Source organism: Manis javanica, chromosome 16 (assembly GCF_040802235.1).
Source record: "Manis javanica isolate MJ-LG chromosome 16, MJ_LKY, whole genome shotgun sequence".
In the NCBI taxonomy this organism is placed as follows: domain Eukaryota; kingdom Metazoa; phylum Chordata; class Mammalia; order Pholidota; family Manidae; genus Manis; species Manis javanica.
Window position 1 is genome coordinate 31,671,129 of NC_133171.1, and position 27,106 is coordinate 31,698,234.

The following is a 27,106-nucleotide window of genomic DNA, read 5'->3' on the forward strand; positions in this document are numbered from 1 at the left end:
AAAATCTGGGGATATTTCATTCCAATCTTTCCTCACCTTCAGCTCTTAGCTGCCAAAACAGTGTAAATCCACTATTTGATGCCACCTATGGAAAATGTATTTGAAGGATGTAAATTCTTAAGTTCATACTTTCTGTTCCTTTATTTTTTAAGTAGCTAGAAAATAAGTAAGAATTCAAAATAGATTTTCTCAAGCCTCCGATGTCAGTTGCTTTCTACTAGATCCTTGAGCTCTGCATAAACTGTGAAAGTCCAAAGACCTTTCCAAGATGAATGCAGATCCCAAAGCCTTCTGTGGTTCCACCCACAGGGACTCTACTCCTTACTATGTATGTCTAAAAGTGACAATCAACTTCTTTGGTTTCTACCAAATTAACAAAGCCGTTCACACTTTGAGATAGATCTGCCACACGCAGATACGGAAGGGAAAGGTTTATGCGATGGCCCCCTAAACAAATTTCAGCCTGTGTTTCAGCCATCCCACCTCCACAGTAAGTACCTGGCTGCTCTACCCCATGTCTTTGTCTTCTTGTCATTGCTTCATTTTGCTCCAACTGACTCTCTAGGTTAGAACAAACCAAATTTCCCTCCTAACCCCAGGCAGGGCAGTTTAGCTATCTTCTTTTTGTAGCCCAGGCTCACGCTTCTATCAATCAAACTAGAGTCCACCATCTACTCTAACCAGCCCATCTAAATAGTTTCCCAAAGTCAATTCCTCTCTAAGAGGAACTGAGTCCAACTGTTAGCATAATACAATGTCAGGCCCTTACACCTGGAGAACAGAACCATTAGGACTCAGGTCCACAGACAATTGCCAGAACTTTTATTAGTATTTAAAGAGTAATTCATCTCATCGTTTTCACAGTCTGTGAGTATCAAAGAAGTGGAGTGATCACAGCAGCCCTGCCTTGTAAGCATGTTGAGTCTTGACATGCCATCACATTCCCATGTAGAGTGAGGGTCATTTGTTTTAGTGCTTGCCTGTATATTTTTCAAAGGCTCAAATTTTGATCATGTCATTGGATATCCAGTAAATTTTGGCAGGCAATTGATGCCCACCATATCACACTTACCTTAGTCTCCCAGCTTATTACTCAGTGGAAATAAATCATAAAGGAAAGCACATTGACATGAATCAAGCCATCCTATACAACAAATGTTCTAAGGTAAGAGAGTTTGTTGTCTCTCTTTCCCTTAAAATAGTGGAAAAATAGGTTATATAGACAGAAATGGAGTCCTTCAGGCCATACGGTCACCTATTGCTAAATAACATGCATTTATTCATATGACTTTATTATCACATCATTTTAAGTATGGTACCTGTGATTTTGCTTATGCATGGAAAACCCACAGATCTCTAGCCATAATGCTGTTGCAGATCGAGCTCAAGGGAAATGGTCTCTAGGAACTTTATGCTCTCATCTCACAATAACCTTAATACTTTGCCTTCATCAGCCTCAATATATATAAAGGAACCCTTCTTGTCCAAAGCAGTAAAAATTTAAATGATAGGTACACTGAAACAAAGTACATTAAGCAAGGGTTATGTTTGTCTAAGTATCAGTGTCTCAACTGCACAATAAGGACTAATAATTGCATGTACCCCATAGGGTTAATATGGGAATTCTGTGAGTCACTACATATAAAGTACTTAAAACAGTGCCTGACACTAAGGTAAGGCCCTAGTAAACTTTGAATAGTGTGTTTTACATACATATATTTCACACAAATACACTGTTTTATAAATAAGTTCTCACAAAGTCCTTGGGAGGCAAAATTACGTTTTCTGTTTCGTATTCACTCTGTTAACCCAGAGTGGTACACCATACTTCCACTTTGGTGAATATTTAGTAAGCAAGTGAATGATGTTTAAGTGATCTTAGAAAAAGAACATTAAATCTATTATCTCGTTATAACATTAAATCTATTATCTCATTATCAGTTTTTAGGTCAGTGGTCATCCTAAACTTCAGAAGTCTTAGAATTGCCAAATTACAGGAAAATTAAATCTTCATGTTGAATATCTGTTACAAGAAAAAAACCAATCTATGGATGTTTCTGAGCTATAGAATTAATAATAAAAACCAGTTTATCTGCAATTGAAAATTTTTAATGTTTCATCTAAATGCGCAGATGTAAAATTGTATCAGTGAAATACTCCAATATGCAACTCAGGTGCCATCATGACCAGCTGTTACTCATGCCTCTAAAGTGCCTAGCATTTTCTTCTGTGTAACAGCCATGTCACTAGATACTTAGAGGGAAAAAAGCCCTTTTATCACCTGCTCTTACCTCCAACTCTGTGTTGCTAAAAGCAGATTTTATATCTTCTTATTAAACCATATTCTTCTCCACATGTTCCTCTCCCCAATAATGGCACAAAATCCCTTCAGTCATTTAATCCTGAAACTCCAAAGACTGAGAGATGTAAAATGGCAGTTAAAGTGTGGACTCTCTCCCCTATTAGTAGCCATGTCATTCGCTTGACTTTCATGTTGTCAAGTTCCTCCTCTGCAAAGTAAGGATGCTGATAGTACCGTCCTAATAGGACTGTAGGGAGCATTAAACGACTCATACATTTAAAGTACTTAGAAGAGTGCCTGGCACATGAGAGGCCTCAGTGAATGTTTGCTGTTGTTATGATCTCTCAGGCTCTGTATCAACATCCTTACAAATGCTCCCCATCTTCAACCTGCCGTCCTCAGAGTCATTTCTCTGCTCAGGCCTGTCCACTTCCTTATTCCAGTCATGACTCATTCATTCACTCATTTATTTATTCACTGGATGCTCAAAGAAAAATTACAGTATGCCAGGAACTGTTTCAGTCCCTGAGACCACAGTAGAGAGCAAAACAAGACCTGATTTCTGCTCCCATGGAGTTAATGATCTAGTGCAGAGTTCAGCAAACTATGGTCTCTGGGTCTACCACCTGTTTCTGTAAATAAAGTTTTATTGGAATACAGTACAGCCACATCCATTCGTTTGTGGATTCTCTGGGGCTGCTTACATTTGGCAGAGTCGAATGGTTGCAACAGAGTCCGTATGGCCATAAAGCAAACTATACATTGCCAATGTCTGTCATCCCCTGTTCTGGATCCCACTAAGGTTCAACGTTCATCTCTAAGAGAGCTTACCGTTACACCAGAGGGTCATCATATTCATACCAGGTTAATATTCTTAAAATATGCCTCATCATTCATGTTCTTCCCCACACACATGTCACTTAAAAATTGAAGTATTTCAAGTCACATATGTGGTTAAAGGAAGAAATTTTAATTAATTCAAGGGTTAGAAAAATATCACCCAAAGTGGTGAATAACAAAGATTTGAGACTTTTTATTACCTACATTTCACAGGGTGCTAAAGAAGACAGGGAAGGAACAAAAAAAGCAAAACCGTTCTGATGAAGATCTTTCTTAAAATATAATGTAAGAAAGCAGTATATGGTGTTTGAAAGTAATTTTTTAAATCTTTATAAACATAGAGCTAACTGCTTTAGACCTAAAAACTCTAAGAACCATATCAGAATTGATTTTAAGATTTTTTCAAATTAGTTTATAACATCTGTATTATATTATGCTTAAAGAGATTTAAGCTATATTTAATATAAAAAATATTTTACCATTGTCATATCTGTAAGGCAGTGATATTTTCTTAGTTTTGTTTTTCATAAGAATAAGCCACTAGATGGTGCAATCATCATAAAAAAGTAATAAGATTAGTTTTAGTTTTATATAAACTTTGTTTTCCTGTACTTTTATTTCTTTTATGAAATTGGTAAGACAGCCTAGTTTTTATATAAAAGGTGTCTACATGTTTACACTCTTTATGATATTCTACCAATAATCAAAATCATTATGTAATTTTTATAGCAGGTTAATTCTATTTTGTTTTTCTCCATTTTGGGAAACCTTATACAACTTTTCAGACTTTATGCACACCTATTAACTTAGATACAATAAGCATATATATTTTCTTTCATCACAACCCTTCTAAACACTGTATTTAATGAAATGGCAATCTTGGAAACTTTCATTTTTTACCATTTTATGTATGTGTCTATGCCTCTATCTATATGTTCCACATAGATGAGAATTTTTGTTTTCAATTCCTCCTAGACCCAAAGTCTAAGAGTGCACTGGTGTACATGTGTGGTGATGTTAATTATGTTCTCATCCCCAAATTCTTCCCCATGCTGGTTTCTGGATTCTGGGAGCATCCTCTGTGCCCTCACGGGGCTCCTCAGTGTACGCAAGCCCAGAGGTTTAACCCCATACCTCCCCTCAGCCAGGCCAGAGCTGCTCACCCCTTACACATCTTCTGCCCATCCCACATGACTGAAGGTAGTGCTATGCAAGTAGTAAATATGAAAAGACAGTGAAAATAAATTTTGGTGTAGCATAAATTCTGTTGGACTGCCAAAGAGTAAAGGAAAATAAAGAAATTTGAAATGAACATTTTCTTGATAAATGTATAGGCAGACATTAAATCATTTTTATTTTAATATGTAATTATTGGGTTGATAAACAATAAAAAGTTTATAAAAAGTCCCATATTTTCAATTATAAACACGCCTATTATTTCGAGAGCATTCTCATGAGCTTTTTCTTGTTTTTCTCCATTTTGGAGAACCTTATACAAGGTGCAGTTTTTATGGAGGGCAGGTTGGAACATGTACCCAAAGCCTAGACTAAGTCATGATGATAATATCTCAGTTTATCCTAAGGAAACAATCATAGATGTGTACGAAGATTTAGCTACAAGAGTTTTATTGTGGTGTTAATTGTAGAAAGTAAAAAAATTAAAAACACATAAGATCTCACAGGTGACTACAAGAATTAAGTATTTTTCATCAGTTCAGTGAAATAATATTCAACCATTAAATATGACACTGTGGATACAGGAAGACATTTCTAACTATTGTTTTTTTAAGGTTATTTATAGGGAGTTCTGTCTGTGGACCTGTGGGGGATTATATATCCTAAATGATCTTCCCAAATGAAAATGTTCAAATCTGAATAAAATACAAAATGTATATTTCAGAACAGTGTTACATGAAATGAAAACAGTACATTTAGGGAGCCCAAACGAAATGAAAGCAAGACTCTAGAAACAGAGTTAAAATTGGCTTTTGCCCTGAGTTGCTGCGAAAGCCAGGAGATGGTGTGAATTTACCCTTTCAAGGCTGCAAAAGGGCCCAACTTAAAGGCTAAGGACTGCCTGAGATGGGGGACCTACCAGGGGACTCCTCACAGGCCTGGGACCCCTACGAGCTATACCCTCAGGGTAGGAATCAATGAAAAACCAATTTCTTTTACACAAGGACAAAGCAAGGAAGTGCGCCTGTCTTGAACTTGGGAGTCGTTGAAAAGATGTGAAAGAGAAAAGGGCTAAGAATAGCTATGACACTCCTGAACAGAAAAACAGAAGATCTTGCCATCTTAGGTACCTAGATACGGCTTAGACACCTGTCATGTATAAGGCAGGAGAAATGAAGACCGTGATACCAGTAAAAGGTTAGACCAAGAGACTAATGGAATGGGATCGAAGCACAGGACCATGCATAAATGGACATTGGAAAGAGGAACCTTTCAATAGAGTGTCAGGGCTACTGGCTATCCATAGAGAAAACTGTAACTGGATCTCTACTCCATATGAAACAAAAAATAATTTCAGATGTGTGAAGGATTAAATGTAAGAGGAAAAAGCTATAACAGTTCTAGAAGACAATGTAAATAGTATCTTTCTGAACTTGGACTAGGGAAAGATTTCTTAAGTCACAAAAAATGCAAACCATAAAAGAATTTTAAAATTTTGACTACACAAAAAATAGGAACTTCTGCTTATCAAGTTTCATAGCACTGACATTCAGTGCAATGGCTGCATGCATCAACAAGGGTGAATCCCAGAAACATAGTCTTGAGTGAAAGGCAGCAGTTGAAGAACATATACAGTATCATTACATTTCTATGAAATTTTAAAATAGGCTAAACTAAAAGCCCTGTTTTCTTCTAGCACATTTATGGTTTCAGGTCTTACACATTTAAGTCATTAATCTATTTTGAGTTAATTTTTGTGAGTGGTATAAAATAGGGGTCTAGTTTCTTTCTTTTGCCTGTGAAGATCCAATTATCTCAGCATTTTCAATGTTGAAATGTGCTTAAAGGAAATAGTAGAAAAATACATGCTAAGTGCTAAAAAATGGTCAGACTCGCCATGGTCAGAGGATACAAGTAATTTTGATTTTCTTTTTTATTTCAATTTTATGCAGCTCTTACCTATTGTTCTTATAAAATGATGAAAGTTGTTAATAATGTTTGTAGGAGAGTGTTCATTATCCTTACCTCCTCCTCTAGGTAGCATATAATGGGTGGCACATGTTGATCCATCTAGAGGGGACTATACGGGCTGCCTTTAATCCTCAGAATGATAAATACTTCCAGCCTAAAGAAAAAACAGAATTACAGATACTTCTGTTTTCTACCTGCCTTTTCTTGACTTGCTCACGTTGAAAATGTTTTTCAACACCTCCAGGAGTGTTGTTAATGTCATCTAGGTCCAGTCTTCCGCTAGGTAAAGACCATTGTGATGAACGGAGAGCAAGTAAGCATGAGCTGGGACTCATAGATGTATTTATAAGTTTTCCGTTATTTCTCACTCTCTTCCTAAACTCACTTAGGAGAAGTCGTCCTTTTCTTGGTTCTGGATTAAAATATGGGGAGGTCTGTTGAATATTCTGCTTTAACTAATAGTCACTTTAATTCGCAAAACACTTCATTAGTTCAAAGGGTCTACTTCATAATACTAACAGCACTTCACTCTTCAACACGGTTGCCCTCCACCCAGCCAGGGCTGCACCACGAACGGAGGGGCTCAGGCGGGGACGTGGTCTGCTGCCGTCTTTCTCCAGGCTAGCTGCTCTGACTGCACCCCACACCACACCCTGGAATGGGCTTCCTTCACTCACGCTGGTGTCTGATGGTTCTCTGGGCTTGGCAGAGATTTAAAGCTTACCCTTTCCCCAATGTGCCCTTAGTGTTGGGGTTCCAGATTGAAGGGGACACAACTCTGTTCACAGCCTTTCCCTCCAGTGATGGTGTGGGGATCGGGGGAGAGACTGACCATGCTGTTTTGTCCAAAGAAATGATTCCTGTAAAAAAATCTCTTCCAATTTCCATATGCTGAACCTTTTTAAATCCTCCCTGTGGAGTCCAGTAATCCCATAACCAGTTATTAGCTCTTCCCTTTGACAGTTTGGAACTTGGTAGTTTCAATAACAATTTGCTTTGATATCTAAAATACTTTCTATCTTGGAATTCCCATCAAAATTGCCAAAACATCAGGATGCAACCGTGTATATCCATCTCTGCTCAAGTGCTCAAATCATTGCAACTTTCTTCTTCGACCTCCAGCTGTGACTGTCCCACTGGGTGGAAGGGAGCCTTCTGCACAGAGACTGTCTCTACCTGTGACCCTGAATATGACCCTCCCCACCACTGCAGCAAGGGGGCAACGTGTGTCTCGCTGCCTCATGGACACACCTGTTACTGTCCTCTGGGAACCACTGGGATCTAATGCGAACAAGGTGAGGCAGAATTTCAACTCACGCTGTCCACGAATTTCACTAAGTCAGTTTCCATTTGTGAAAATAAGATCAAATATATAAAATAATAAGAGTCTATACTCTCCTCTCTGCAGTATATTTGACATATTATTTCACAGATAGAGTGCTCAAAGTTCAGTAGGATAAAATAGAGCTTTATTAATTTATTAACTCTAAACACACTGTTAATCTACATGTTCTAAAGGTTTTATGCTAAAAGCAGTCCAATCAAGTGAGCTTGGGTTCATAACTCAATTCCAGAAGGCTGACCTTTGAGCTTCTCCTTTCTCTACCTTCCAGTTGATTCAAAACTCTCAGAAGTATCACAAGAGATGATAAACAGATGATAGAGAAATAGTGACAATGATGAAATTATTTCATAAAAAGAGAGTCTAGAAATTTTCATAAAAGGTACCAGCAAAAATTGTGTCACCCTCATGGGATCCTGAACACAAAGCTGACCAATGCTGTGTTATTAAAAGGAAAAGAGTTGGTTCCTTTTAAAAAATTATAGAAAATAATATCATAAATGCAGTTGTCTTGACAAGAAAAAGTATTATGTGGGGGTGGGACTAGAGTTTTAGCTCAATTGGAAGTTATTTTCCTATAGTAATTTCTGTAGTAAAGTTGACCTGAAGAACTATAAGCTGTATTTGTGGTGAAGTAAAAATTATAAAGGAAGCGTTTGGTCAGAAATGACAAACTGAGTCTGCAAAAGGGTCTGTTTTCTTTATCTTTGTTGACCCATTGCTTTGCAATTTTCCAACCTTACAGCTACAGTTATTAAAATGTACTTAGAAAGCAGAACTGATAGCAAGCAGACCATGAAACTAGGCATCGGTGTGCTCGTGTCATGCCAGTGGCTACATTTTTCTTATTCCCCGAGAGCCTGTTCCCTGTTGCAATAAAACCAGTAGCCACCTTGTGACATGCAATCATAATTTCTACTTTGTTGATCGAGCATGGGCACCTAGAATGCAGAAGAAATGCCTGAGGTTCAAATCAGCTTTACTGTAGTTATAAACTGATACATAAATTACCAAGCAATCTGTTACCAGCATCCTCAAACTTACAAATCCCTAACTAATATGTCTCTTTTCCCCTTCTACCTATTCTATTTCCACATTCCAAGAAACCTGAAATCTTGGAAAGGAAATTAGTTTGACTATAAATGGAAGCCCAGACTTACAGCTTTCACACCCACCTAGTTTTATGACCATCTTTATTATAAATACACCCCACCTCAAAAGAATCAAAACTCATGTTTATGATCTCTGAATGACAAGAAACCAAAATGCAATTGATTGGTAAACTTGGTGAAGCTGTGGGGGATAGGGACGGTGAAAGGGTGTCATTTGCCTCAAAATACTGCCCAGCATTAGTATCCTTTGTTCTGTTCTCCTATCCTTGGAGTAATGCTTGGCCATATGAATTATTCACGACCTCATTAAGATTGTTTACTCATTGCAGACCAAGCATTGGGAATACTGCCTTAACAAGACAGACAGGTGCCCTACCTCCACAGAAGTTACATTTTGGAGTAGGCGGCAAATAACACATCCACCAATCAATGAGGAAAAATACAGATTGAGTCAATGCCATAAAGGAAATAAAGAAGTGGACATGAAAAGTCATTGGAAGAGTACATTTTAGGTGGGAGGTCAGGAAAGGCCTTCATGAAGAGTGACATCTGAGCTGACATCTAGTGAGAATCAGTCATGTGTGAAGGCATGGCGAGGGAGGGGAGTGCAGGGGGGCCAATACACAATAGGGGCTAAGCCTAGAAACAGGAAAGTAATATTACATATTTAAAGGAGAGAAAGGCAACTAGTATTCTCAGAATAGGAGGTGGTATCTTAAGAAGAATTTGGAAAGGCAAGCAAAAGCCAGATCATATAGAGCCTTGGAAAACATGGTATAGAATTTTAATATCATGCTAAGAAAACAGGAAGACTATAAATATTGTAAGCATTCATCTAAGAAGCAAAAAACCTGAGTTTAAATCCCGGTGCTTCTCATAACTAGCAATTCAGTTTCATTTAACTCTCTCCAATTCGATTTGATATTCTGTAAAATGGCAGTAGTAAGTGTGCCGGCTGTTTTCCACCTGCCCCACCCTGCCCCACACCTCTCGCCCTCCCCCTGCTCTGTCCTCTGGGGGCCCTCTCCACTGGAGTGCATCAGGGGACGCCCTTTCAGTCTCCTTCCAGTTAAACTTACTCAAGAGAAGACACCAGCAGGTGATCAGAGGACAGGAGGAAAGTGAAACAGGGTATTCATTCCCCTAGATTCCTTGCCATGGGGTCACCAAAATTTGCGTTTACCCAAGGACACAGCCTCTGTCAGATCTTCACCTTCCCCCACTTCAGGCCTCAGAGTAGGAGCAGATCCCCACTGAGACTAACCCCAAGGTAACACCCTATCTTGTAGTCCCCCTAAACCCTGCCCACACCTTTGTAAAGGGTCCTTTCATTCCATTCTTTGCAAATTATACGAGTGTGCCATCTGATAACTGACAGGCCACTCACTGTGCAATAAATATGATTTTGCATACCTAAGAGAATTCATATAACATAATGTATACAAAAGTTCTGTATTAAATATAAAGTGCTATAAAATACACACTACTATTTTATCCCCTTATTCTCAAGATCCAGAACTCAGCCCTACACTCTTTAAAATAATTCAACTCCATGATGAATTAAATATACATTTTGCTTAGGGAACAGGGAATTACATGTCACCTTCTAGTCTAACAGCAGAAATTTATAGGTGAGAAACCCAGTGTTCAGAGAAATTAAATGACACACTTCAAGTCCCATCAGTCTCAAGTCTCCTCATTCGCAATCCACTTAGTAGGTGCTCATGTAGTAATAAATGTAAGCACAGTAGATCAACAAGTTCCCAAATTCTATTTCCAGATCTTAGAAATCCCTCAAAAAAGCCATTCCTTAAGTAAATATGGCATAGGAACTAATGATGTACAAGTAACATACTTATCAACAACTATTATACTCCAATTGTCTTAGGAAGCCTAATAAAGAGGCAATATAATCTAAAATAAATGGAAACTTGTACAGCCTGTGGTTAATAAAACATAGTTGTCCCAGGATTTTAAGTAGTCCTAAGTATTTTAAATCATGTGTATATATCTGAGAAGAGGATGACTGGAGGAAATTTTCTTTTTCAGCACTATAACTTCAATAGTGAAATCTGATTTTATCTGTCCCTTGCTTATAAGATGTCTGATTAATGGGAAAAAGTGATCTTTCAGGTCCCTTAGAATATCTACCTAGAGCTGATAGAAAGAAAAATCCATTTAAACGCAAGAGAAGAATTCCTGACTGACATATTTTCTTTTCACTGGGGCCGACGTCAAACGCCTTTGGACTTCCACTCAGGCTTGGTGCTGTGGTGAGTAACAGAGCAGATCACTTGAACCCAGTGAATTTAAGGGTCCCAGCCATCAAAAGTGATTCAGAATACCTAAAGTCCCAAAAGTGCAGGAATCCACAATATTTGCATTGTATAAGAACTAGCTCAGATGTGTGTTTTTTAAATATCCAAGGGCCCTAAATCATCTTTAAAAATTAAACTGAAGAGGAAGGATTGCCAACAAACAGTAGCTCCAGGGGTGGATATTTCACAAGGACTGTTGATCTTAATTTTAAAAGAAATCAAATAAGATTAAATTAGGGTAGAATATTTTGCAATCCCGATTAGTCATTAAAAGGTTCTATTCTAGCAGAATTATGATTGACAATTATTTTGTTACATATACATTATGTCGTTTCTTTTTCTCATTCAAATCTTGCTCATTTGCTCTTTTCTTCTATGCTATAGCTGTCTTTCCTGTTATATGATTTGCAACTACACATATAGCCTTTCCTGAATCATAAAATCTCTCCTCTCGATTCTTTCCCTCTCATTATTGCTGAATTGCTTTTTTCTTGGAATTGTTTTGCACTACTAAATTCTAGCTATTGCATATCGCTGACATTTAGCCAAATGAAATTCCGTAATATGTGTTTTTACCTTTGAGACTACCACTATTGAAAATGTTTCCATATTTTTACATTTTTTCCATCCATACTGCAATTTTCCTTCCACTCATTTCTTATTCCCTGAGGTAAAGAAATCTACTCAGATGCTGGCATCATTAATAAAACAGGCAAATGTTCAAGCAAGAGTCTATTGATGCCAAAGATACTTTATGATCCACTTTGCCCTAATTTTCATGAAAATTAATTCAAGCTAATGGAGAAGTTCAATTCTCCAAGCCTTCCCGATACATGGGGTGCTCTCCTGCCAAGTCTTTGGTTTTCCTAATAGTAAACAAATGGGTCCACAGAACTATAGATCGTGGTTTCAGGAATCATTACCATTTGCCTGTTTTCAGATACTCATATTTGGTGCATTTAGCCATGTGGAAACACAGGAGGTAATGCACAAGTTTTCTTCATAGAAAAAAAAGATCAACTTTAATCTTTATTATTTCCCTACTTTCACTCCCATTATGATTCATAAGGATGTGGCTACCTGTGTATTAGATTCTCCATTGCTACATTATAATATTTATAAAAAATACTAAGGGACAGGCGGAGCCAACATGGCGGTGTGAGTAGGACAGTGGGAATCTCCTCCCAAAAACATACATATTTTTTAAAATACAACAAATACAACTAATCCTAAAAGAGAGACCAGAAGACACAGGACAACACCCAGACTACATCCACTCGTGCGAGAGCCCAGCGCTTGGTGAAAGGGGTAAGATACAAGCCCCGGCGCAGCGGGAGCCAAGCACACCTCCCCCCAGCTCCCGGCGGGAGGGAGAGGGAGCCCAGGACTGCTAAACACCCAGCCCCAGCCACCCGCACCAGAGCACAGACACACTGCATGCGTGGAGGGCTGGAAACTAGGGAAATAGGGCAGGAAGATCTCTGAGCGGGTTCCAAAGCTGATGCTCCTGTGACAAAGAAAAGTGAGTGCTTTTTGAAAGTCTTAAAGGAACAGGGACATACAGCTGGATGGAAACAACAAAGGTCACAGTCCAGTGGCTGGAAATTACAGGGAAAACCAGGCACACTAACCCCCTGGGCAACAGCTCTGAGACCCCTCACGGAGGTAAACAGCCAAACAAGCCCCCCGTCCATTACCAACCCCAGGCACTGCGAAGCAGAGAAGCAGCCTAAGGCAGGCCCCGCCCCCTCAGAAATGGAGTTTTCTCCATATCGGCTGGGCAAGAAACAAAGACCCAGTCTACACACAATTACCCAACACAAGCCACTAGGGGTGGCAGTTGTCCCAGTAAAGAAAGGTCAGAGGCAAGTGAAAAGTTTGGCCCTCCCAGCTGACAGTCAATAGCACCTGTCAACATGGAAACACAAAAAAATATGATCCAGACAAGACTAACCCAGACAGCTTCAGCATCTGCTACATCTTCCCCTGAGAAGAAACCTGGGGAGATAGATTAAGCCAGTCTTCCTGAAAAAGAATTCAAAACAAAAGTCATAACCATGCTATTGGACTTACAGAGAAATATGCAAGAACTGAGGGAGAATACAGAAATAAAACAAGCTCTGGAAGGACTTCAAAACAGAATGGACGAGATGCAAGAGACCATTAATGGACTAGAAAACAGAGAACAGGAACGCAGAGAAGCTGATGCAGAGAGAGATAAAAGGATCTCCAGGAATGAAAGAATTCTAAGAGAGCTGAGTGACGAATCAAAACAGAACAATATCCGCATTATAGGGGTACCAGAAGAAGAGAGAGAAAAAGGGATAGAAAGTGTCTTTGAAGAAATAATTGCTGAAAACTTCTCCAAACTAGGGGAAGAAATGGCCTCTCAGACCACAGAGGCACACAGAACTCCCATGACAAGGGATCCAAGGAGGGCAACACCAAGACACATAATAATTAAAATGGCAAAGATCAAAGACAAGGACAAAGTATTAAAGGCAGCCAGAGAGAAAAAAAAAGGTTACCTGCAAAGGAAAACCCATCAGGCTATCATCAGACTTCTCAACAGAAACCCTACAGGCCAGAAGGGAATGGCATGATATACTTAATGCAATGAAACAGAAGGGCCTCAAACCAAGACTACTGTATCCAGCACGAATATCATTTAAATATGAAAGAGGGATTAAACAATTCCCAGACAAGCAAAAGTTGAGGGAATTTGCCTCCCACAAACCACTTCTACATGGCATCCTACAGGGACTGCTCTAGATGGGAGCACTCCTAAAAGAGCACAGAACAGAACACCCAACATATGAGGAATGAAGGAGGAGGAATAAGAAGGGAGAGAAATAAAGAATCATCAAACCGTGTTTATAATAGCTCAACAAGTGAGTTAAGTTAGACAGTAAGATAGTAAAGAAGCTAACCTGGAACCTTTGTTAACCACAAACTTAAAGCCTGCAATGGCAATAAGTTCATACCTCTCAATAATCACCCTAAATGTAAATGGACTGAATGCACCAATCAAAAGACACAGAGTAATAGAATGAATAAAAAAGCAAGATCCATCCATATGCTGCTTACAAGACACTCACCTCAAACCCAAAGACATGCGCAGACTTAAAGTTAAGGGATGGAAAAAGATATTTCATGCAAACAACAGAGAGAAGAAAGCAGGTGTTGCAATTCTGGTATCAGACAAAACAGACTTCAAAATAAAGAGAGTAACAAAAGACAAAGAAGGAAATTACATAATCATAAAGGGCTCATTCCAACAAGAGGATATAACCATTATAAATATATATGCACCGAATACAGGAGCACCATCATACCTGAAACAAATACTAACAGAACTAAAGGAGGAAATAGAATGCAATGCATTCATTCTAGGAGACTTCAACACACCACTCACTCCAAAGGACAGATCTACCAGACAGAAAATAAGTAAGAACACAGAGGCACTGAACAACACACTAGAACAGATGGACCTAATAGACATCTACAGAACTCTACATCCAAAAGCAACAGGATACACATTCTTCTCAAGTGCACATGGAATATTCTCCAGAATAGACCACATACTAGGTCACAAAAAGAGCCTCAGTAAATTCCAAAAGACTGAAATCCTACCAACCAACTTTTCAGACCACAAAGGCATAAAACTAGAAATAAACTGTACAAAGAAAGCAAAAAGGCTCACAAACACATGGAGGCTTAACAACACGCTCCTAAATAATCAAGGGATCAATCACCAAATCAAAATGGAGATCCAGCAATATATGGAGACAAACAACAACAACAACACTAAGCCCCAACTACTGTGGGACACAGCAAAAGCAGTCTTAAGAGGAAAGTATATAGCAATCCAGGCATATTTAAAGAAGGAAGAACAATTCCAAATGAATGGTCTAATGTCACAATTATCGAAATTGGAAAAAGAAGAACAAATGAGGTCTAAGGTCAGCAGAAGGAGGGACATAATAAAGATCAGAGAAGAAATAAATAAAATTGAGAAGAATAAAACAATAGCAAAAATCAATGAAACCAAGAGCTGGTTCTTCAAGAAAATAAACAAAATAGATAAGCCTCTCGCAAGACTTATTAAGAGGAAAAGAGAGTCAACACAAATCAACAGTATCAGAAACTAGAAAGGAAAAATCACGACGGACCCAACAGAAGTACAAAGAATTATTAGTGAGTATTATGAAAACCTATATGCTAAAAAGCTTGGAAACCTAGGAGAAATGGACAACTTCCTAGAAAAATACAACCTTCCAAAACTGACCCAGAAAGAAACAGAAAATCTAAACAGACCAATTACCAGCAACTAAATTGAAGCGGTAATCAAAAAACTACCCAAGAACAAAACCCCCGGGCCAGATGGCTTCACCTCAGAATTTTATCAGACACACAGGGAAGACATAATACCCATTCTCCTTAAAGTTTTCCAAGAAATAGAAGAGGAGGGAATACTACCAAACTCCTTCTATGAAGCCAACATCACCGTAGTACCAAAATCAGGCAAAGACCCCACCAAAAAAGAAAACTACAGACCAATATCCCTGATGAACGTAGATGCAAAAATACTCAACAAAATATTAGCAAACCGAATTCAAAAATACATCAAAAAGATCGTACACCATGACCAAGTGGGATTCATCCCAGGGATGCAAGAATGGTACAACATTCGAAAGTCCATCAACATCATCCACCACATCAACAAAAAGAAAGACAAAAATCACATGATCATCTCCATAGATGCTGAAAAAGCATTTGACAAAGTTCAACATCCATTCATGATAAAAACTCTCAGCAAATTGGGAATAGAGGGCAAGTACCTCAACATAATAAAGGCCATCTATGATAAACCCATAGCCAACATTATATTGAACAGCGAGAAGCTGAAAGCTTTTCCTCTGAGATTGGGAACTAGACAGGGATGCCCACTCTCCCCACTGTTATTTAACATAGTACTGGAGGTCCTAGCCACCGCAATTACACAAAACAAAGAAATACAAGGAATCCAGATTGGTAAAGAAGATGTTAAACTGTCACTATTTGCAGATGACATGATACTATACATAAAAATCCCTAAAGACTCCACCCCAAAACTACTAGAACTGATATCGGAATACAGCAAAGTTGCAGGATACAAAATCAACACACAGAAATCTGTGGCTTTCCTATACACTAACAATGAAACAACAGAAAGAGAAATCAGGAAAACAGCTCCATTCACACTTGCATCAAAAAAAATAAAATACCTAGGAATAAACCTAACCAAAGAAGTGAAAGACTTATACTCTGAAAACTACAAGTCACTCTTAAGAGAAATTAAAGGGGACACTAACAGATGGAAACTCATCCCATGCTCATGGCTAGGAAGAATTAATATCGTCAAAATGGCCATCCTGCCCAAAGCAATATACAGATTTGATGCAATCCCTATGAAACTACCAGCAACATTATTCAATGAACTGGAACAAATAATTCAAAAATTCATATGGAAACACCAAAGACCCCGAATAGCGAAAGCAATCCTGAGAAAGAAGATTAAAGTAGGGGGGATCTCACTCCCCAACTTCAAGCTCTACTATAAATACATAGTAATCAAGACAATTTGGTACTGGCACAAGAACAGAGCCACAGACCAGCGGAACAGATTATAGAGACTCCAGAAATTAACCCAAACATATATGGTCAATTAATATTTGATAAAGGAGCCATGGACATACAATGGTGAAATGACAGTCTCTTCAACAGATGGTCCTGGCAAAACTGGACAGCTACATTTAAGAGCATGAAACTGGACCATTGTCTAACCCCATATACAAAAGTAAACTCAAAATGGATCAAAGACCTGAATGTAAGTCATGAAACCATAAAACTCTTGGAAAAAAACATAGGCAAAAACCTCCTAGACATAAACATGAGTGACCTCTTCTTGAACATATCTCCCCAGGCAAGGAAAACAACAGCAAAAATGAACAAGTGGGACTATATTAAACTGAAAAGCTTCTGTACAGCAAAAAACACCATCAATAGAACAAAAAGGAAACCTACAGTATGGAAGAATATATTTGAAAATGACAGATCCGATAAAGGCTTGACGTCCAGAATATATAAAGAGCTCACACACCTCAACAAACAAAAAACAAATAACCCAATTAAAAAATGGGCAGAGGAACTGAACAGACAGTTCTCTAAAAAAGAAATACAGATGGCCAACAGACACATGAAAAGATGCTCCACATTGCTAATTATCAGAGAAATGCAAATTAAAACTACAATGAGGTATCACCTCACATCAGTAAGGATGGCTGCCATCCAAAAGACAAACAACAACAAATGTTGGCGCGGCTGTGGAGAAAAGGGAACCCTCCTACACTGCTGGTGGGAATGTAAATTAGTTCAACCATTGTGGAAAGCTGTATGGAGGTTCATCAAAATGCTCAAAACAGACTTACCATTTGACCCAGGAATTCCACTCCTAGGAATTTACCCTTAGAATGCAGCAATCAAGTTTGAGAAAGACAGATGCACCCCTATGTTTATCGCAACACTATTTACAATAGCCAAGAATTGGAAGCAACCTAAATGTCCATCAGTAGATGAATGGATAAAGAAGATGTGGTACATATACACAATGGAATACTACTCAGCCATAAGAAAAGGGAAAATCCTACCATTTGCAGCAACATGGATGGAGCTGGAGGGTATTATGCTCAGCAAAATAAGCCAAGCATAGAAAGAGAAATACCAAATGATTTCACTCATCTGTGGAGTATAAGAACAAAGGAAAAACTGAAGGAACGAAGCAGCAGCAGAATCACAGAACTCAAGAATGGACTAACAGGTACCAAAGGGAAAGGGACTGGGGAGGATGGGTGGGCAGGGGGGATAAGGGAGGGGGGAGAAGAAGGGGGGTATTAAGATTAGCATGCATGGGGTTGTGGGAGAAAGGGGAGGGCTGTACAACACAGAGAAGACAAGTAGTGACTCTACAACACTTTGCTATGCTGATGGACAGTGACTGTAAAGGGGTTTATAGGGGGGACCTGATATAGGGGAGAGCCTAGTAAACATATTCATCATGTAAGTGTAGATTAAGATAACAACAACAACAAAAAAAAAGCAGTTCCTGTGTGGTGACCTCCAATGAGTTCTACACAATGGTATAAAGAGCATATAAAAGTGTAGGCAAAGGGTTTGTTTCTGCTTATACAGAGGATCAAAGCCTAATTTGGCTACCCTGAAAATGAACTAAGATACGATATGAAGAAGAACTTCCAACATCAGCACTCTCTGGAAGACTCATACCAGAAGATGATCATCAGAAAACCCCAACAAAGATCCACGCGCTGCTACAGGAGTAGATGCAGTCATCCCACCGGTTCCTGGACTTGCCATGGGAATGAAGAAGGAGATATCTAAGTGGGTCTGTGCACACAGTAAAACAACAAATTTGACTGGATCTACACTGTTGGAACTCAACCAAGAATTAGGAGAAGTGCAAATTGTAGTGCTCCAAAATCTTACAACTACAGACTATTTACTGTTAAAAGAACATATGGGATGTGAACAGTCCACAGGAATGGGTTGTTTTAATTTGTCTGATTTCTCTCAGACTGTTCAAGTTCAGTTGGACAATATCCACCATATCATAGATAAGTTTTCACAAATGCCTAAGGTGCCTAACTGGTTTTCTTGGATTCACTGGAGATGGCTGGTAATTATAGGTATGCTTTGGTTATGTAACTATATTCCTATTACGTTAATGTGTGTGTGCAATTTAATTAGTCGTTTAAAACCTATACATGCTGAAGTTACTGTACAAGAAGATATGTCAAAGAAATAATCAATCTTCCCATGTTTTCTTCCGCCTGCTACTTCTATAGCTTTTCTTCTTCCTTCCTAATTACAACCCATAAATAGAATTCGTGCCTCATATAGAATTTACCATGTATCACAATTCTTCCAAGTGGTAAAGATACCTCAAGACAAATGCTGGGCATAGAAGCCACAGGGCATAAATATGCAAAGTAAAAAACTAACCTTTTCAAACAATAAGGCTTCTCTCTCACTTACCAACTTTACATTTCCCTGTATGGCCCCGGAAGATGACTGGTTAGCCAGAGATGGGTAAGATTTCTCAAGGGAGGAACAACCTAAGACAGGCACAGTCGCAGGGGGACCAGCAGGTGAGAAATTGGGGATCAACAGTGGTGAGGCTTAGAACCTCCCCCTTCTCCCCCCGTTCTGAGAGAAATCTGCTGCATCCGTGGATGTTTTATTGCCCTTGTCTAGCTTGGATTAACACATAGTCTACAGGCACACACCTGATCATCTATATTTGCTGTCTTACAACACTAAACTATGTTTTCTGCCTTTATCTTGCATCTACCTACCACTTCAGCATTTTATTAAAAATAATCATAATAAAGAGAGAAATGTGGTATCCACATATAAATCAAGTATAAAAATCAAACGAATATTCATATTTGAACTGTTTATAGTTCATAACGCATGATCAAAACCGAAAGTTTCTGTGATGACTTCCCTTGTACTATTCACCATGTAACTTAGTCAGTATGTAAGAATTTGTTCTCCATATAAGAACTTGTCCGTTATGCTTCAGAAGATTGGAGAGTGACGAAAATTAGGCTTGGGATGGATTTATGATTATACATTGAGCATTGAGTCCCTTATACGGAATTTTATTGTTGTTAACAACCATTTGATCAAAAAAAATAGGAGAGATGCCCTCAAAAAAAAAAAAAAAGTACACACTTCCAATTGTAAAATAAATAAGTAACCGGGATGTAATGTATAGCATAAGGAATATAGTCAAAATGTTATAACAACTTGGTATGGTGATAGCTGGTACCTAGAATTATCATGTATATAAATGTTCAATCACTGTGTTGTACACCTGAAACTAATGTAATACTGTGTCAACTACCCTTCAATAAAAAATAATTACCTAAAAAAAATAAAAATACTAAGGTACTTAGTTATGATTACTAGGAACACACATTTTAACTCTCTACTCTTCTTTCTGTGCTCTTCAATACAACCTACTAAATCATAAGTGAAACAAAGAAAATAAATTATATATAACAATTCTAAGGTTTATAAGAACATTAAGCCTTTTGAGTATCTAAAGGAATAGATATTGCAGGTGAGTCTTAGAAAGAAGCAGACACAACTGCCATCTCCCAGCCTTGGACTTCGGACAGGTAACTTAACTTTCCTGAACACTGGACTTCCTGTGTGTGAAAGGAGGATATTTAAAATCTCTATTTGGGTGAATTTTTGGCCAAAGTCCAGGGAGAATCCACTCCCCTGGTCAAGTCCTGAATTAATGATTACTACTTCTTATAAGGTAATGAGTGAAAGTTTAGAGACTTCAAAGGACAGAAACCTATGGGAGGTTTTCTTCAACAAAATCCTTTTTATTTTCTATTCAAGATAACATCAGGTAATAAACAAAAAGCACTCAGATTGGATTTTTAGTTCTTTACTGCTACTTTCCTCCCTTGAAATGTTTTACATATTGAGCCATAAGTACCCTGTCCCCCATCTTAGGAAAGCAAATAAAAGCTTGCTTACCATCAATTTCTATGGACAGGACTTGGTTGTCCTTTCTCCTGGGGCTGATTCTGCCCACCTTTTTTTCAATCTGCAATGATTACAGTGATGAGATCCGACCACCAACTTTATTTTCTAATTTGGGGAACTGCCAGCAGGCTCCCTCTACATTCTGAAAGAAATTTTTAAAAGTGACATGCAAACTAAGATTCTTATGACCATAGTGGAAAATATAAAAATTATAAAATATCTTACTTTATTTCTTCTTTTGTTAAAATCTGTGTAAATTATCTTAAGAAAAACTGAAGAGCAAACCTTCCTATACCATACTTTCCTAATGTCCAAGGACTCTTACAAGACTCTGTCAAGAAAGCCCTACATTCTAAGAGACAGAATTGTCTCAGAGTCTCTTATAAGGGTTATGATGAGGATGTAATGGAACAGACCAACACAGTACTGAGCACATAATAAGCATCCTATAAATATATGAGCCCCATCCGATAGAGGAAGGAAAAATGTTAGATTACACTGTGTTCAATGCAGGCTATGTCCACATAGAAATTTTGATCATTTTTAAAATATGGGTTAGTTTTAAATAGACTCTTAAAATATTGTAAACCTCCTACTGTGAAAAGATATTTTCATTATATGAGATATATAAATTTTTTTCAAAATATAACCAAGAGTAGACATGACCTTTTCAAAATGACCAAATTAAATGTTTTTTTAAAAGTATGTATTGAGAAACTACTCAGGCAATTTGAAGAGATCCAAAACAGTGTAAGATAAGGTCCTTCCTTTTAAGAGTTAAAAATTAGGTTGAGACCAGGCAAAAATGTGTGAAAATTAAATAAAAATATAATTGAGAAAAAGAGTTCAAGGAAATGAGGAATATCCCAGGGCACTGACTGCCATAAGTGCTGGACAAATGACACAATACATATACTACTCCTGGCTAATGGGACTTGAGGAGGCATTAGAAAGCAATGGAATTAAACTAGGAATCAAAGAATGGGTGAGATTTGGATGGACTCATTTGGGATGGTGAGGTCACTTTCCTAAGAGTGAGAACCGCTTCAGCACAGCATAGAGAAGGATGGAAGGGCACACTTGTGAATGTAAGTCAACTTTTTCCTCTGAGAAGGAAATTCATGCCAGGTAAGGTCTAAATTATTAAAATACCTCTGAGAATAGAAAAGACCAATGCAAGGCACAATGGATTCAAAAATCATCAGGTCTTGCTTACTGAGCTGGAGAGTGTGCCTTTCACACAGATGGCGCTCAAGTAAGACTTGTGAAGGAGATGATGATTATTCAAGGTTTAAAACCTGGGTAATACATGCCCGTAATAATGTGGTCTGCCAGAGCTTCTATAGAGAAGCCTTTGAAACTCCTGAAACAGCCATAAGTCTTCAGACACAAGTTACCTGACTCAATGGCTGACTTTATTTTTTATGACACTTCCAAGTAGTGCAAGAGAGAACTCACAGTAAAAGATACATATATTTGAAAAGTAGCCAAGATAGTGGCAGAAAGATAAATATGCCCTCCTCCCAAGGGACAAAAGGAAAGAGGAGAGGAGAGAAAAGGGAAGAGGATGAGAAGGGACAGGAAGGGAAGGACTAGTAAGGGAAGGTAGTTGGAAACATGACATGCAACTGAACGTAAAATTGAGTTTCCTGGATGTCAAAGTAAAACATAAAATACAACAGGTTGCTACTCAATTGTTGCCTAAATAAAGAGAGCATACCAGTCAAGAATAGAGAATTGTGTCTTGGAAAATGCCTATAAAAATGTATTGGATGAGCTCCAACAATTTTTAAAACTGAAACTAAACAGCATACCATATGTTATATTTGATGACTGTTTTCTAGAAAATGAAGGGACCTTATTGTATATGGCAGTTTTTTACATTGACATATAAAACAGTCTAAGGGCATAATTATTAAATCATAGTTCTGTAAAAATAATTATGTCAAAGGTAAATGAATAAAGTAGATTTCTAATGACCTGGCGTATTACTGGGGTAGTGGTTATCTTGAGAAATAATAATTGAACATTCTCATTAGATCTTTACTCTTGGATATCAATTGTGTCAGTCAAAGTTTTGTAAATCAAAGCATAGCAAAAAATTAAAAATTAAAATCCTTGTAGAAGTTCAGGTATCCTGGTTATTGAGTGAAAGAAACAGTAACGCTTTATCTTCCAGATTTATGTGTGACAATGTTGATGTTTTATTATTAAAGTTTCAAAGTTTAACTTGGCATCTGTTCAAACCCCCAAATCTTCTCCAAAAAACATGGAGTAAAACACCTCATCCAGAAGATGCTGATAGCAGGAATCACCAGATGTCTCTATCACGGAATAATCATGTGATTTCATAGAATTCTTAATTTCTAAGCAACGTTTCATCTTGATGGGTCTCCAAAGAACATTTAAAACAAAATAGCCACCCAAATATCTAAATGAGTTAAACAATTCAATTGATTTGCTCAGCATTATCCATCTGGGTGCTAAGGAAACTCTGCCTAAAGGGATGATTTTATTTTTACAATAATTGATACTTAACCATTCCTTCTGTTGGCAATTAGCCAACAGGTTCAATTGCTCATACACACCATTCCCAGCAGACTCATAATAATCCAGCAAGGAAAAAGAATAGCTTCCGCTTTTGCTACAATAATTAGGTGTGTATTTAGTTAGTCTGAAACTTGTCCAACTGCTTAAATTGAACTGGAGAGGCAAAGTCTCAACACTTCGCATAATTAAGGATGGAAAAACTGTTACTTCTATCCATAGATTCCTACTGTGATGAAGCCAAGAAGCATCTAGGAACCAAGACGCTACAGTAAACGATATTCACTTACAGACAGACCTTAAAGGCAAATAACAGATTAATAAATGCTACAAAAAGTCATTATTCTTTTTCTTTACTAACTCAACAGAACATAGCTGTGGTTCAGAAGAGCTGTAGCTAAAGCCACAATCTTTTGCATTATGCATAATGAAATGGAGAGTATAAATGGAGAGCCCAAACTATAATTTGCTGAGAACAGAGTAGATGTGCGTCTGTGAGGATATATCAATTTAACCTCACAGGCTTGTGGGTATGTGGAGAGTAAGCTATTTATTTGCTGAACAGTCTATGCTTTGAGCCCATCATGAGAACCACTGCTCTGGGAATTAATCTATTTTAGAAATCTTAAGGTCCACCACTGAGAACAGAAACATTTAATAGCAAGCAACTTTCAGTGGGACTTGTTCAATTTCAAGTACATAATGAGAGGTGCTGAGATAAGCAGTTACTGCATCCAAGGTAGGGAGGTGATGAAATTTTTAATGCATGAGGGGAATCTTGCAGAGATTTAAGTTTTAAGAAGAAAAAATTGCATCACCTCCCTGGTTCTGGCCCAGAAATGATACGAGTCACTTTTGCTTACATTTCACTGGCCAGGGCAAATCACAAGGTCACTTCTAACCTCAAAAGGAACAGGAAAATGCAATCCTAACATGTGCTGAAAAGGAGAGAACTGAAATGTTAGATGAGCAGACTTAAAGACTACCACACTCTCTCATCTCTATAATAAAGACGAGGAGAATATCAGACAAGACTATCTCACAGAGGAAATAATGAAGAGGTCCTTTTAACCCCTTAAGTACCTTTTTAAACTTAATGGTTAAAAAATAATAAAAGCCAAGATTATATATCCTGAAATATTCAATGATCTCTTCATGGAGACTATGTCTTTTGAGTTTCCTGAGTGTCAGCTATGGGATCCTTAACATAAGCCTGGGTGGATCATAGCCCTTACCGAGAATCACTCAGAGATGATCTGGTCCAAACCCTACAGAAGCACCTAAGACACCCTTGAATCGGACAATGTAAATTGGAACAGGACTACAGATCCCCTCAGGACCATGTACTACATGTAGTCAATTAGTGGATTATGACCTATAGATTTCCATTCAAGTGCAGCCCCAATTTTTGAGATTTCAGCAAAGTACACTTTAAGAAGATCAAAGTGACCATATTCTGTCTTCAAGCTGACTGAAGATCCTCTTAGATGCAACTTCCTATAAAAATTGCAGAACTGGGATAGCACTATCACAACTGTGAATGAAAATAACAACATTTTCTTGACAGAGAAACCTCAACGTCACTTGCAGTCATTTACCACCAAGGGACTGTTAGAACAGCTGCCACCATGTCCCTGGCTCTTGACTTTGAAGCTGCAATTACTCCATGTTACTCCTACTACGGCTTCGATTCCAAACAGGAAACAAATCTTGCCACACAACCTCCTACTGTGTCCTACTGGGCATATTTTCAGCAACAGAAGTCGGAGAAGGTTCTTCCCTTCTGGTCAGAACGGAAGTGTCTGCATGTGGACAGCAGGTGAGGGTCTCAGCCTCCAACATGCAGGTGTGGTGGGTCAGAAGGCAGCATGGTGGAGTGTTGGGTGGCTGGAAAGTCATTTACCTCGCAGCCATTTACCTCCAGGGGACTGTTAGATCTATAACCAGAACAGCCAGCAAGACAAGAAAACAGTCCTGGGGAGTGATAACAATTGACATTTTATGGCAAACATGTTTTCAAAGCCCTACATAATCTCACTTACCTCTAAAAACACTGAGGTAGAATCTATTATTACCTCTATTTTACAAGTGAGGAAATGGAAGTTCAGACCTGTTAAGCGCCAATCGTGGGTCACTTTCAGTGGCCGCCAGAGCAAGGGTGGCTTCCCGAAGGAGAGTACCAGGAGGCAATGCAGAACAAGGGGCTTAAGGGAGGAAACGAACAAGCTAAGCACTGCAAGAGTCTTCATGAAAGATTCGGCATTGCACTGTGCCTTCAATAAAGGTAGAATTTTGACAAGGTAAAGAAAAATCTTCATACAAAGAACAGCAAACCCAACAAAGGGACGGAAGTGTGAAAGAATATTCATTTATCATTCGGTTGCCCAGTTAGCAGGCATGTGTTTATGTGGATAGAGATCTAAGAATCTAAAACTGGAAACACTGATTAGGGTCAGAGTTTGGACATCAAGTGTTACTGTCAGGCTAAGAATTTAATTTGGTAGGTATTACTACTAATTATTGCAATGTTTACACACTTACACCTGTAGGAAAATTCTTAAAAACTGAGCCACATTTGTAAATCTGGGCAACGTGTCAGTTGGTTTCTCCTTTTGGTTCCATCAAATACTCATCAAACCAACTATTTCTAGTGGCAACATACTTTATGATCTTCCCTGTGCTGTTCAAAGAAAAGCAGTCTTTGCTAATTCGCAATTCCCAATTTGATCTGTTCCCACCATCAAATCACCTCGTTCATTTGTTGCCTTTCTAAGGGCACCATGCTGTTCTCTTCCGATCCGTAACTATGATAAATGTCTCTGTTTACTCAGCTCTTCTTTAATATTCTCCATAAATGTTTTTGTATCATTAATCTACAATTATATGAGGAACATTATGTTTACTAGACTCCCCCATCACCAAGTGCCCCCCCATATATCCCCTTGCAGTTCACTGTCCAACAGCGCTGTAAGTTGCTGTAGAATCGCTACTTGTCTTCCCTGTGTTGTACAGCCCTCCCCATGCCCACCCCCCACACTATACATGCTAATCATAATGCCCCTTCTTTTTTTACCCCGTTATCCCTCCCTTCCAACCCATCCTCCCCAGTCCCTTTCCCTTTGGTAACTGTTAGTCCATTCTTGGGTTCTGTGAGTCTGCTGCTGTTTTGTTCCTTCAGTTTTTTCTTTGTTCTTATACTCCACAGATCAGTGAAATCATTTGGTACTTGTCTTTCTCTGCCTCACTTATTTCACTGAGCACAATACCCTCTAGCTCCATTCATGTTGGTCCAAATGGTAAGAATTGTTTTCTTCTTATGGCTGAATAATATTCCATTGTGTATATGTACCACATCTTCTTTATCCATTCATCTACTGATGGACACTTAGGTTGCTTCCATTTCTTGGCTATTGTAAACAGTGCTGCGATAAACATAGAGGTGCATATGTCTCTTTCAAACTGGGCTGCTGCATTCTTAGGGTAAATAACTAGGAGTGGAATTCCTGGGACAAATGGTATTTCTATTTTGAGTTTTTTGACAAACCTCCATACTTCTTTCCACAACAGTTGAACTAATTTACATTCCCACCAACAGTGTAGGAGGGTTCCCCTTTCTCCACAACATCGCCAACATTTGTTGTTGTCTTTTGGATGGTGACCATCCTTACTGGTTATCTCATTGTGGTTTTAATTTGCATTTCTCTGATGACAAGCAATGTGGAGTATCTTTTCATGTGTCTTTGGCCATCTGAATTTTATCTTTGGAGAACTGTCTGTTCAACACCTCTGCCCCTTTTTTAATTGGATTTTTTGCTTTTTGTTTGTTGAGGTGCGTGAGCTCTTTATATATTTTGAATGTCAACCCTTTATTGGA

The 27,106-nt window shown here is 38.3% G+C and overlaps 1 protein-coding gene across 1 annotated transcript in view; it reads left to right on the forward strand.

Annotated features, from left to right (window-relative positions):
* Positions 1–27,106, forward strand: part of EYS (eyes shut homolog) — a 1,533,253-nt gene that overhangs the window by 1,485,663 nt on the left and 20,484 nt on the right. Inside the window, 1 exon segment of the mRNA XM_073224289.1 lies at positions 7,412–7,584. Within this exon segment, the coding sequence (XP_073080390.1) occupies positions 7,412–7,584 (173 nt within the window).